General features: G+C 41.4%; 1 protein-coding gene across 1 annotated transcript in view; it reads right to left on the minus strand.

The window, feature by feature from the left end:
• Positions 1–3,959: 3,959 nt before the first annotated feature.
• The window catches only part of LOC108601838, a 33,436-nt gene continuing 23,741 nt past the window's right edge, over positions 3,960–13,654 (minus strand). The window contains exons 3-7 of the mRNA XM_017989781.1: positions 12,022–12,236; positions 10,793–10,928; positions 7,841–7,974; positions 4,712–4,994; positions 3,960–4,637 (exon numbers count right to left, since the gene is read on the minus strand). Of these exons, the coding sequence (XP_017845270.1) occupies positions 4,324–4,637; positions 4,712–4,994; positions 7,841–7,974; positions 10,793–10,928; positions 12,022–12,236 (1,082 nt within the window). The 3' untranslated portion in view covers positions 3,960–4,323. The remainder of the gene's footprint in view (positions 4,638–4,711; positions 4,995–7,840; positions 7,975–10,792; positions 10,929–12,021; positions 12,237–13,654) is intronic.

Here is a 13,654-nt window from a genome sequence, read left to right on the forward strand (position 1 = left end):
CAGCTGTTTGTTCTGCTTAAAGAGCTGCTGCAACAATTGTTTTCATTTAATTATATGCATATTTGTCTTTGTTTTAATTTAAATAGTTGTCCAGCTCATAGCTATAATCAACAATTTGTTTGCTTTTTTGTATTAATTTATATTTATTATTAAATTATTAAATAACAAAGTTTGTGACTGCTGTTTATAATTTATTTCGTTTAGCTAATGAATTGTACAATTATAAATAAAACTGATTGACAATAAATAATATTTTTATATACAACATAAAACTATGGAATTGTTATTATGGGCGGGCTACACAAAATTGTGAGTTTTAGCTTCCTATTTTAGCTGCTGCTTCTAAATAATTCTTTCAATCCAAAAAGGACATGCTATGCTAGGATGATCAGAAATCCACTAGCAAATTTTGCAGCAAGTTCTTTGCAAAACAGACCTTTATTAGCTGCAGCTACTTCGTTATCCTTCCGATTTAATAAGGACACGCATTTTCGAGCTTCTACGCATTGAATCTATGGAACTGCATACCAGGATAACGTAGTTAACATTATATATGTCGCTCTTTTATTAACAAATGAGTAAATAAACAAAGACAATATCAAAACATATTAATAAAGCACATTACAACATCAGCAATAGTGAGTATCTGGTATTCGTAAACCTCGGAGTGCATAGCTCAAATGTCTTTAGTCAAACTTACGTAAAGATTGTCCAGCCTAAAACAAAAACTGGTAATACAAATTATATGTAATCAAAAACAAATTAGATGTTGTAAAATAATACTGCTCTAAAAAAATTGTTGCTAGAAATAACAAATTAACCGTCTTAACATATGACTGGTATTCTAGTTTCTGAAAGAATAACATTGCGAGAGAGAAGCTACAAAAACATAACAAAAACTACTGTGTAAAATATATTAAAACAAATGCATTAATATCACTCTAACACTGGAACCTGACCTAATAATGAGTCATAATGTATATGCGACACAACAGATGTGGTGGTTCGAAGAAATATTAATATACATGAATATAAAATCACAAACGAGAGATGTTAATTTATAAAATCATATAGCACAAATTATTATCTTTTTCTGTTGTCGTGTTTATAATACACTTAAACTCTAATAATGAATTTTCTTAGCGTGAGCACCATGTTCTAGTCATTGAATTCGAGCTCAGACGATATTATTGATATCAATTGCTGGAGATTCACTGTCTATGTATGAACAACTGACGGAATGACACATTTATTCGATTGTCAAAGCAAAGATAATTTTGCCCTGTTCGGGTTTTGCGTTAAGAAAATCCTATAATCTCTAAAGGTTTGTTGTCTCTTTCATACTAAAATGGCAAATGCTTTCCTGTCTGCTGGGGAGACGTTCCACGTATTGACTAGTCAATAGTGTCGTTTCTGTCTCTTTTGCTCCTGGTAAATTGTGGTGCAGACTACATGCAAGATGTAGATATGGTTCAAGAGAAATATCACAAGATACAGAGACTAAGCGGGAAGAACTAAGAGCAAAACATCAAAATATAGGAATTGGAGGAAACTAGTTATCTTTGCATCGCAACCGTTGTAGGACTGAATGTCCTCTTCGTTATTGTCAAGTCGCGGACATAATTTCTGCATCGTTTTTGCTCTGTGGATGGTTTTTGTTCTGCATTTTCCTCGGCTGCGTATGTCACCCGGTAGATCTAATACAGAGCTTCGACTAACTGCTTCATGATTGGACGCAGTTTGCTACATTTTGCATTAGTTTTTGGTGTATTGTATTGAGTTTTCGTTGTTAGAGAGCACAAAATTGAGGATATTATAGAATATTGCGCGTCTAATATAATATTGGCTCACATATTTCAGCAGCCATATGACTAGTATATTCATGATCATCTTAGGTAGAGGCTATATGCTTGTGAGCTATAGATAGACACAAAGATACGGTACGTAAGAAGACAATGTTGGCCACCTAATATATGCTCATGAGAGACTATATAGCATGTCTAATCGTCATTGCGCAGGTTGTTAAACAACAAAAAAATAAAATATATATTATATATATTATGTTAGGACAAGCTTTGTGGGATTGCTGGAAAAACTGCACAAATAGTCACGTGCTTCAGGGAGAGCTCAGATTTCTAGCCTCTATATTCATATATATTATAATCAGAACCTTTGCATAGATTGAAGAATTAAATGTTCACAACGTAAAGCATTTTCACGCTTATGCAGAGTAATTTGATTATTAAGACGCTAATATTAGAAGCTATTATACTATTCTTATTGTTTTAAGGCAAATACTCTCAAATCATGTAGCAATCATTGCCCCAACACACAACAGGAGTCGCAAATGTTCAACCAACAATGCAGGTCGGGGCCCCAGCGCCAGCATACACGGTTTTATTGACCCAAACAGCTTGGCCAAAATTATCAGCGAGCTATCTGAAAATCTAATCGAATAGGTTTAACTAGTCATGAGAGTTTTATTGTGTGCTAAATAGTTGATGCGAAAGAAAAACATAAGGGCACTCAACATGGACATTTTGGATTTAGCAACATTTTCGAATTTTTCGACACGCTTTCATTAAAGGCACTAATCAGCGGAAAGGGATTCGCGATTTCCAGAGTTTATGCAATGTTTTACTCGTTTTTTGAAAGCATTACTGTGACCTAAACTAAACACATGCATTCAAATTCGGGAAAAATCCCTCAAGAGACTCATTTTTGATAAATATTATGATGGTTCATCACGAATTTTGTTAAAAATGGGCAAAAATCGAAAGTTGCTAAATCCAAAATGTAATGATGCAACTTTGTTTCTAGCATCAATACAAGCATAAAACAGTAAAATATTCAAGAATCAGATGTATTTTGGCCAAGCTGTGGTCAAAAAACCGATGCTGCCTGCCGACTGCATTTTGGTTTGATTTGCGACTTTTGTTTGGGCAATGCAGCTACTGATTTGAGAATTGCTTAACATAGAATAGTAATAGCTCTAATAAAGCTCTAATAATATGCTGCTGGTCAAGCTTTAACTTGAACAAATTTCAATCAAGCAAAGTGTTTAAAAGCAAAAGTAGAATCTACCCTAAACTTTATTTGCTTGTGCATTTCCAAATAAGAATGCGATACATGTTTATAAATATTTTGTTGTGCAGCAAGAATGCTTTGCCTCAACATTTTGTGCCTGTCTAAAGTTCTTGCACACACACACATATAGAGATACATGCATACCTCTTGGCTGCAATTGTTGCAAAATAACAGAACGCGCTTCAATAATTTTGCAAAAGAAACTCAAACAAAACACAAAATAAATGCAAAATGTGCAAGCGAACGAGCGAGCGAGCGAGTGAACGCACGAAAGAAAGAAAAACCAAACACAAAACGAGGCAAAGCCAACTAAAAAGGACACCGCATACAATTGCAATGAACTAGATTCCTTATTTGATGTTTCTCTTAGTTCTTCCGCTGCGTAACTGCAGGTTTCTTTCTTCACACTTTGGCAGTCAGCGCCCCTAAAGGCAAAGAGACAGACAATAGACAGCGACAGAAGCAGCAGCGGAAAGTTGCCTTTGTTTGAAAAGAAAAAATGTAGAATAAAATTTCTTAACGCCAAAAATCAACAGCAAAAATTTGTTGAATCGAATAATGCAGCTCAGTTGTCTGTGGCATATACAAAACAGTTGAAGCTCGAAATTCAATGCAAGCTTTGCTAGCTGAAAATCAAAGAAGTAAGAAAAACACACAACGAAAAATGCAGTTAAAATTAACACTGTTTTGGTTTTTATTTCATGTAATTTTTCACCACCATTTACATACAATATGACTTCACAAGTTCATCCATGTAGAGTTTAGTTAATGCATTTGTTTAATATATTTTACACAGTAGTTTTTGTTTTGTTTTGCTTTTGTATTTATTCTTTCAACACATACCTTTGGTTTTAATTTGTTATTTTAGCACATTTAATAAGTATTATTAAACTTAAATATGTTTGATTTACTTTTTTGTTTTACTTGTATCTGTGAACATTTATATAATGGATGCAGTTTAATACCATCACTATGCTAAGTTTATGTTTTTATGTGTGTGTGTGTGTTTGTTTGTTTTTGCTTAATTGTTAGTTTGGTTTTTAGCTCGCTAGTTTAGACACCACATTTATAAAAAATGTAGAGCAAATTTTAAATCTATGTAAATAAAATACAAAAAATGAATTCAATTACCATATGTCAACTTATCAAAGCCATAAACATAAAACTACATGCAAACTGGACAATTAAACCTCTGGCTGATATTAAATAAATATTTCACTTTAATTAACAATTAAACTAATTTGTTGCTATCAAGGGCTGCCCCAAGCGACGCATTTGCGAGCTGGCCAGGCCAGCAGCCGCTGCTTCATTGCCTTGCAGGTATGACAGCGTGGACAGACGTTGGGCCATGGGCCTGGAATGCGGCTGCTGCAGCTGCTCTCGCGCGGGAGCACCAAGCAGCCGACTGCCGCCGATAAGCAGCACAATGAGTGCCATGATAATGGGCGCCATCATATGATTGCCGGCAGGACGCAGCGTTGCTGAAGCCGCCGAAGTTGGCCAGAACGTGCTAAAGAAGTTTTTCATGCTGGAGCTAGAGGAGTGTGTAACTGCACGGAAGTCGTCGCATATGTTATTACGTAATTAGTTGGCAGCCACTGTAAACTGTAAACTGTAAACTTACCACGTGCCGGCACCGGATCCCGTTGCGGTGTGCCCAACTCAATTTCCTTATACTCCTGATATAAGCCAGCAATCTGTGCAGAGCAGCGCAGCAGCAGTCCGCCCGGATTGGGCGCATACATGGGTGCGCCATGATTATAAACGGAATTCGTATCGTAGCCGCTATTGTAAATGGCCGGATTGACGCTGGAGAAGTGCACGCCTTGGAGCTGCAGCTTCAGCGATATGCGCGATGCAATCAGATTATCGACAGTGCGTAGAAACTGCGTCTCGGCGTTGGTGATCTGCAAATATATGTTTTATGTAGCGTAAGTAAGCGCATATTAATAGAACCCAGTGTGCATGCATAATTTAAGACGCAGCAACATTTGGCAACGTTTAGCCTTCGCTGCTTGTAATACAATTGTTTGCACTCGGACAAGTAAAAACTTTTGCCAGCTAGCAGCTTGTCGCCATTTGAAAGTTGCCAACTATGTGTGTGTGTGTGTGTGCCTGTGTGTGTGGCATATGTGCTAAGGCACCCCGAAGGCTGTTTGTGTATGCATGGAAATTATGTATCAAGGAACTTTATCTGTGTTAATGTAATGCAGCAAAAAGCAGCAGCGGCGGCGGCGGCGGCAGCGTCTGCTGCACAACACAAACAAAATTTTCGCAAGTAAAGAGAGTGAGAGCTTTGGGTTACAATTGCGCACATTAGTGGCACTGCTGGCTTGGACCAGACTCCAGACGAAGACGACGACACATTGATGAAAAGTTTTTGCCAGTTTTGCGCTCTGTCTTTATCTTTTTTCTTTTTCGCTATAGACACCAAGGGCTTAGAGTTTTATTTAACATGCGCTTGTTGTATTTTAAAGCAGACACACTCAGCTAGTGTCCGCTCTCTGGGGCTAGCATATGGTAAGTCCACTTTATGTGCGCTGCTTAAACTTGCATTTGGCTTAAATGCTGCTGGCTGCTCCTTCATGCGAGAACAGCTTTTATGCTTAATGGCAGTTATTTAGTGCAATTCACTGTAAAATTGTAGCCAACGCTCTATATATATGTGTGTGTAAGGATTTGCGCTATATATTTTATTTATGTGCGTGCCAAAAAAATAGAAGCAAGCAGCAGTTGTCTTTGTTGCATGCTGCTTATGGCTCTGCAAACAACAGAAATTATACATTTTTAATAGTTTTGTGCATTTGCCACTTGCAGCAGCAGCAGCAATGCTTTTAAAACACTTTGAGTGCATTACAAGCAGCATAAATTCAAGACAAATAAAGAAAACTTGCAATTTAGTTATTCAAATTAAAATATAAATTGCAACTGCAACTGGATTTAGCCAACGCTGTTTGTTATGCATTCGCATCGATAACAAATAAATTTTATATAGCACTGCAATATGTTTGGCTATGCTTGCCAAGTCGAGTTGAGTCGAGTCGCTGCTGCTGGGGACGGTTTTTTCAATTTTCCGCTAAATTTGGCAGGGCTCAAGTGCTATTTGTCTTCATTAAGCGCTGCCTGCCTGCGAATGCGCCTAGGAACTTGGCAAATGTTTATAGGTTCGTTGGCCTCACCACAACAAACACACACACACACACGGCTTGGCTTACGTTTTTACGTTCTTACGTATGCAGGCCGCCCCCCAAGCTCAAGCTCTGAGCGTTTGTTGCCCAGAAATTTGCGTAGCCAAATGACATGCAGCAGTTATTAATTGGCAATTTACATGGCAAATGATTAATGCACAGGCCAGGAGCACAGCAGCCCCAGCAGCGGATGCCGAAAAACGTAGCCACAGAGCAGAGCTTCCCATAAAGCCAGGACACATATGTCACCGCTTGCTAAGGTGGAGGCAGCAGCAGCAGCAAGTCGCATTTGTATGCTTTGCAAATTACTGATGTGGCTTTTTACCGCAAAAACTTTGTCAACATAAAGTTCTGCAGCAGCTTCAGGTTATACGCGTCGTATACGTAACGTAAACTTTTTCTCTCTTCCTCCGCTCTCTCTCTGTTGATTTGCACAGCATGAAATATTCATTTGTTTCCTGTGATCGGCAATTGCAATATATCTTCCTCTTGCGGTATCATTTTCTACTCAATTTTAGTCAAAGTCTACGTTTGCTTACGTTTGCTGCTGCTGCTTCTTCTGCCTGCCTGCCTTGACTTCGTAGTATTGGCACTTGCCAAAAAACCCCCCCAAACGCTTCTCTGGCCATGCCGATAAGCTATCATTTCATTTCGAAATAACAACGGGTTCGTTTCAGCTGTTGTTGTTGCCAGTTTGGCTGCTTCGCAATTTTCCTTGCCTGCCGCCTTTGGGGAAATGGCGCTGGCGCTTGCTCATGCTGCGTTCGAGTTATTGCGGTGCAAATGATTTGAATTCATTTATCATGTTTAATGTGCGCTTGCTTGGAGTTTAGCATTCATTTTTCAATGGCAACGACAACGCATATACGGCCGGATAGCAAACGACAAGAAGTCAAGTAGAAGGATATTATAAAGTCAAAGCACTCGAAGCCAGCCAGGCAGCCAGGCTTTAAAGTCTAAGCTGCCAGCCAACAGCAATTGTTTAGTATTAAAATATATGCACACTCGCTCGCTGCTTGAGCTACATCGATTGACTTGGCTGCTGCGCATACTTGGGGCTTTGTTAGTTTGCAAAGTGAGTGCAGCTCTCGCACTTTACCTTGACCACTAAACTGCTGTTGACATTGTACATCGAGAGTCGCATTGTTAACTTGGCTCAGCAGCTGCGCAGCTCTGAACGCATGTGGCATGCATATTCATAAAATAGCGGCGCTGCGAAAATCTTTGCTATGTCAGCTTAGCCGGGCTGACTGCACAGCTGTGACGACGACAAAAGTCAGAGAGTGGGGGAAGCCAGACAAAAGGCGATGGGAGCTCTCGCTCTGGTTTGTCCGCATAGAAATCGGATTTTACAGTAACCAAATAATGAGGCAAGCCTGGCTGCCACAGCTGTGCTGCATGCATTGTTAATACACATGACAATGTGTATGCCTGGCTCTTTGGCAGAGTGTGAAATTGCGCATACGCCATGTGGGCATACGAACAAAGGCAGCAGACTTAAAGCCTTAGCCAATCGAGCGATGCAAATTCAAGTCTAAAATTTAATTCTTAACTTTAATACTTACCACCATATTGTTGATGGTAAATTTGAGTTCAACGCGTGGGCGCGACGGTTCGGTGCTGCAATTGGCGCGTAGCACATCGCCGGGCTCATAGCGCGTGTGCTCCGTATACAGCTGCGGACGTTTCTGGGGCAGCTCTGCAAAAGTCAAAAGGCAAAAACACAATTAAAAACTGAAATATGTGAAATGGGCTTTGATTCAATTACATTGTTGACCAGTCGCAGTCGCAGGCGCAGGTTGCCCTCAAGCATTAATCGAGTTAATTCAGCACAAAAAAAAAAACGAAACGTAAAGCAAAACAAATTACAATCCTTTTGGCCCACCCCAACCAACCAAACAGTAACCACAGTTGGGGCAGCGCACGGGCTCAACTTTTTAATTAAGTCAAGCAAGAGGCAAAGTCAAAAGCTAAAGCTACAACAAAGTAACTAATGAATAAAGTAATTTCCATGACAAAGACGGCAACAGCAACTTTTGAGTTGCTTACATAGCATGCGCATAGCTTAGGGCAACTTTATATGTCTCGCCTTTTAATCCTGCAAACATAGTGTGTGTGTGTGTGTGTGTGTGTGTGTGGGTTTAAAACCTTTTGCTTTGGCTTGGCCTCGCTCTCTCAGCTCATTGGCATGTCAAAACGATCGTCTAACGAGGGTCAGCCTAACCGCTTGGCCGGCCAGCGCTTCAAGTCCAATTTAGCAGCTGACCAGCCTACTTTGCACTCGCTGCTGCGTCGTCGGCGTCGTCGTCGTCGCTTGACTTATGTCATTAAGTTATTAAAGTTTAAGCCCTGGCAAATGTTTGCCAACTATAAAGGATAAACTGAGCGCCATAGTATGTGCCAGTGGCATTTGGGCTTTGCCTCTGACATTGTGACTTAATGAAAGCGTGAATTAGCATAACTATCGCCAGCGCGAGCGAGCGGAGCGACGCTGCCTTGGCATTCCGAATGTCATTTTGCCAGCTGCCTGCCTGCCTGCCTGCCAGCCTTAGTGGTTGCCTTCTCATAATGCGCTGCAAGGACAAAGTGTTTATTTTATGTGGCAATGGCAGCGGCAGCGTTGCTCGTCTTTTGTGCTTGGCTTTTGTCTTGGCGCCGGGACTCGCAATCTGATTGCCACTTGAGCTCATTAACACACGATTAAACCTGAGAGTTATGCGTGGCAAGCAGTCTCACTCGTTTGCTCGCTCACTCGCTTGCGTGCATAAATAAATGAGTGAGCGCAACTAAATGGCAGCGCCACATTGCGTCAACGCAAATGCATAATACATCAGTGTGAGTGAGGCCATCGAAGTGCTTGTACTCAAAATAAACAGCGTGGAAAATGCAATCAAACTGTTGGCAAACAATTACGCAAAAGTGAAATCAATTAAGTAGCAGAGGCACTTTAAGTCTAGCTCATTAAAGTTGCCGCTGTCACACTGTGCGTATGTGCAATATGCTTTGTATTCGTTTTGACTTGGCGCGCGGCAGTAATTTATTGCTTAGCCCACAAGTTAGTGGGGGTCTTAGTGTCGACGACATTATAAGCCGCAAATGCTTAGCTGCAAGGCACAGATAGACACACACACATAGACAGAGGCTCGACTCGGCTCACTCACACATGAGCAAACACGCGCGCCTGACTTTTGAGACACACACAGACACAGCCCGAATGTCAGCCCATGGCCCTGGCTTATCTCACATTGATGTATGTGCTGCTGCAACAACAACACAAACAATTGGCCAGCCGCGCGTTTAGCTCATAGCAACAGCCAATTAAACATAGCATAGTATTAAATGAAACTTAAATAATTAAAGCACAGCCCCAGACCGAACGTCCTTGACAGCTCACGGGCATCGCGAATGGCAACCACATGGAATTTAAAGCAAATGCTTGATCAAAGCTTTAATCCCTTGATGCCAGTTAAGCGAAAGCGGCCAATTAAGCGAGCTAAATGTGGCGTTAAATATATAAAGCCTACAACGGCAGCAGCAAGAGTCGCTCTATAGTCAGTCCGAAGTACGCAGCAGCAGTCTGGTTAGGCGTTGAGGTAATGGTAATCTAATAAAGGCAACCAGGACGCAGCAGACGTGCGCGTCTAAATGTTTAATGCCGGCCAATAAGCAAGCCCTCAGTCTGAGCCCTGCACCCCCAGCCAGTCAAACACTTAGGCAGCCAACGAGGCGAATGCTCAATCATACACACGCCAAACAGCGTGAGCAAGCAAGCGACGATAGGCAGAGAGAGAGCGAGCACAGCAAGTGGCTGTCGGTGCGAATTTCTCGCATATTTAATGCCAAACGTATATAAAGATTAACTGCTGCTGCTGCTCCTTGCTGTTGCTGTTGTTGCTGCTGCTCTTATTACACATACACACGCAATGAACACTTGAAGCGCCATCGACCCAGTAACCCAATGCAATGCCAATTGTTGCGCTGGCATTTATTGCCACATGCCCTGAAGCTGCAGAGTTTAGCTGTGATTACAATTCGCCCAATCCCCCCGCACTCGAATGAAAAACTGAATAATTGTTAAGCTTTGCTTATTGCCTGCGCCTTGCCACTGATTAAATTCGTAATTCAGCGCCCACCTTGGCTGGCAGGCTCATTTAAAACGCATAATAGCGTAAAATTCTTGGCTGCCCAGCTTGGGCAAATGACCTCAGACCGAGAACGCGACCGAGACCCCTCATGCGAGGCTTATCTGCGCGCAGACCGAATGGCCTGTTAATGACGCAATTTTCACGCTGAAACTTTCCAACGCAGCGGCGGCCTTGACGCAAAGTTTCATTCAGGTAAACGAGCTGCTTAATTTAGAGTTAAAGGCAGCAGCAGCAGCAGCACACAAATGTCAAAGGCAGCGCGTGCGATAAAGCCAGCAGCTTGTCTGCCATTTATCTCACGACAGAACTCACATTACTCTCTTTACGTTAGTTGCGGCCTAATGAAGGTTTTCGACTGAATTTTTTACTTACCTACAACCTGCATCGCGCCATGTGCTGTGGCTGTGGAGAAGAACGGCGCATCGGTTGTAACTTCGCAGGAAAAGTTGCCAGATAGACCAAAGCCAACGTTACGCAGCAGAACTTGAGTGGCATCCGAGCTGGTTACCTAGACAACGACACACACACACATAGACAAAAGTAATAACGTTTTAAGTCAAAGGCGTATTTGGTAAACAAGTTTGTAATTAATATAGCTAAATCAAATATATATAGCTCATTTTTAGTCCTTATTGACTTTGACAAAACCTAACTTTAATTTATGTTATCTGCCTCGCATCGGGCGCCGGCAAAATGCACTCAAATTTATTAAGCCAGCCACCCAAGCAAAAAAAAAGGCAGCAGCAAAGAAAAGCAGCAAATAAATTGCCTTGCAACTAAGTAAAAACTTGCACACGACACACAGCAACAGCAACAAAAACAACAACAACAAAATAATAAAATAAAATAGAGTAAGAAAATAAAACTAAAGATAAACTCGCTGGCACAAACTCAATAGCCTGATGAAATATTTGGACAGATTCAGTGCAACTTTATCGAAGCAACAAAAATTCTGCACCCCCACCCCCTCCCCCAACTCACGCTAAACCACAACCTTTAGCTGGATAAACTTTTTCAATAATCTAGCCAAAGCAGAAATTATCCAACTTGACACTCGGGGACTGTTGCCGTTGCACGTGGTTGACGAAAAATTTTGCAGGCGCTGCACACAAAAATTTAAATGAAAATATTTCGCAGATAGCCACGAACCGATAGCATGCCATACGGGCATTCAGGTGTTGCCAGCGTTGGGTGGTGCTGTTGGTGGTGGTGGTGGTGTGGACCGCCAATAATAATAAAACTGCCAAACTGAATATGCATGAGCAAAAAGTTTAAAATATACAATATAAATAAATGCAGTGTGCGCGCAATTAAGGGCGTCAAAGTGACGCCGGTGACGCTGCCGTTGGGTGGTGGGTGGTGGGTGGTGGGTGTTGGCAGAAGCCAACTTCGACGACCAGGTGGTCAACAGCGACAACTACGCATAGAGACTTCGCTTCGACGGGTTAAGCCCCGAACGCCAGCTGCACTTTTTGCATTCAACGTTAACAACGTTGCCAAAGTTGCGGATGCTTTAAAATGCCTGCGCACAAAAGTTGAATGAGAATTTTTTTCTCATACCCCATTTGACATATTTTTTTTATATTTTTTGATATACTTACATCGACGTGTATGCCGGGAAATGGAAATACTTTTGTGTTCGGAAACTCGCCGGGCGTATAACGGTAAAACTCCAATTGACCGCGATAGAATTTTGTCGAGTAGAGCGGTGCACCCTTCAGATCGTATACGCAACGCAGCACCACATGCTGTCCCCTGTCCGGGGTCGGTGGATCGACAATTAAACTGACATTGCGCAGCGCACTCTCGACCATATCTGCAAACAAAAATGGAATTAATAAAGATTAAGCACCAATGCGCAATATGCAATCATTTTTATTAAACAGTAAATGGGCATTAATATAAACAAAGTGTAGTTGGGCAGCTGACTGCGCTCGATAATAACAGCCTAACGATTCTTACATTAACATAAGCTGTGAACAATAATAACATGGTCTGTAAGCGTAACAGATCGTCACTGCTGCTAACTAGAACATAAACTGTAAACGTTTCTAACATAGTCTGTAAGCATAACAGATCGTCACTGCTTATTAATGAATTGAATTAAATTAAATTAAAAGTGAACTGCTGCAAGTTTTATTTAAACTTTCTAGCTAAACAATTTGCAAAATTGTTATGCCTACAAGTTTTTTATTAATTGCCAAGCAATCAACGCCAATTTCCGACGACTTTATGGCCAAACATTTCAAAGTCGTTTGTCAACAAATACGCAGCATAATTCAGAGGAAGCCACTTGGTTGTTAACAAGCATAACACCATAGCCCTAGCCTTGTTAGCTACTCAAAAATACAATGTTGTTGTTCTTGCTGCTGCTTTTTTATATCTTATTTGGGTCACATTTCATGGCTCTATACCCTTAAGAATAATGGCACATCATTTGCGGCTTTGCCGGAGCAGGGCAGACGTAGCTGGAGACCTTTGCGATGTGGAACTCGCTACGCGCGCCCTTTTGGCAATGGCTTGGCTGATGTGAATCTCTCGCGAGGTAAATAAAATGAAATTGTTTTCATTTTTTCATTGTGCCGACTGCTTTATATGCCAGCTGCGTGTTATATATATTACCGCTGGGAGTTCTTTGCATACACTGGTCAAAGGACGAAATGTGTCTGCAGCTACTTATTAAGGCATGCGTGCATGAGATATATGCGTTTCATTAAGCCTGCATATTTGTTACCTACTTTTTCATCATTTGCTGCAGCAGCATGTCAAACTAGTTGCTTGCATAATGAGCTGCGGGCCCGCAAGGCTGCTATGCAGACAAGTTCAGTTTAATTGGTCAATTATAGGAGGCTGAGTTCACATGGCAGTGCGTGAACTGCACTTTAAACTACAAACATTTGCACACGGAAATGGAAATGGAAATCGAAAAAGGAATACGTAGCTTGTTTGGAAATTGAAATTGCTAAAAAGTAGACTTGAGAGTTGAGAGTTGAGAGTCTCAAGACCGCAAACAGCAAGCCCAGTTAGGCAGGCAGACGCGCCAGCGTCGCCGCAAATTCTTGCTTACTGCAGGACAAACTTTGCTTGTTAGTGCTTGGCTGGGTAAGTGCTGCAAGAAATCATAGCGAGGCGCCAGTTGAGCAGTGCAACGTGCCGAGGGAACTACACACTATACAAAATGCCAAACAATGTCTATAAATTCACACACACACGCACACACAGATATTGCTTATA

This window comes from Drosophila busckii, chromosome 3R (assembly GCF_011750605.1).
Source record: "Drosophila busckii strain San Diego stock center, stock number 13000-0081.31 chromosome 3R, ASM1175060v1, whole genome shotgun sequence".
NCBI classification, from domain to species: Eukaryota; Metazoa; Arthropoda; class Insecta; order Diptera; family Drosophilidae; genus Drosophila; species Drosophila busckii.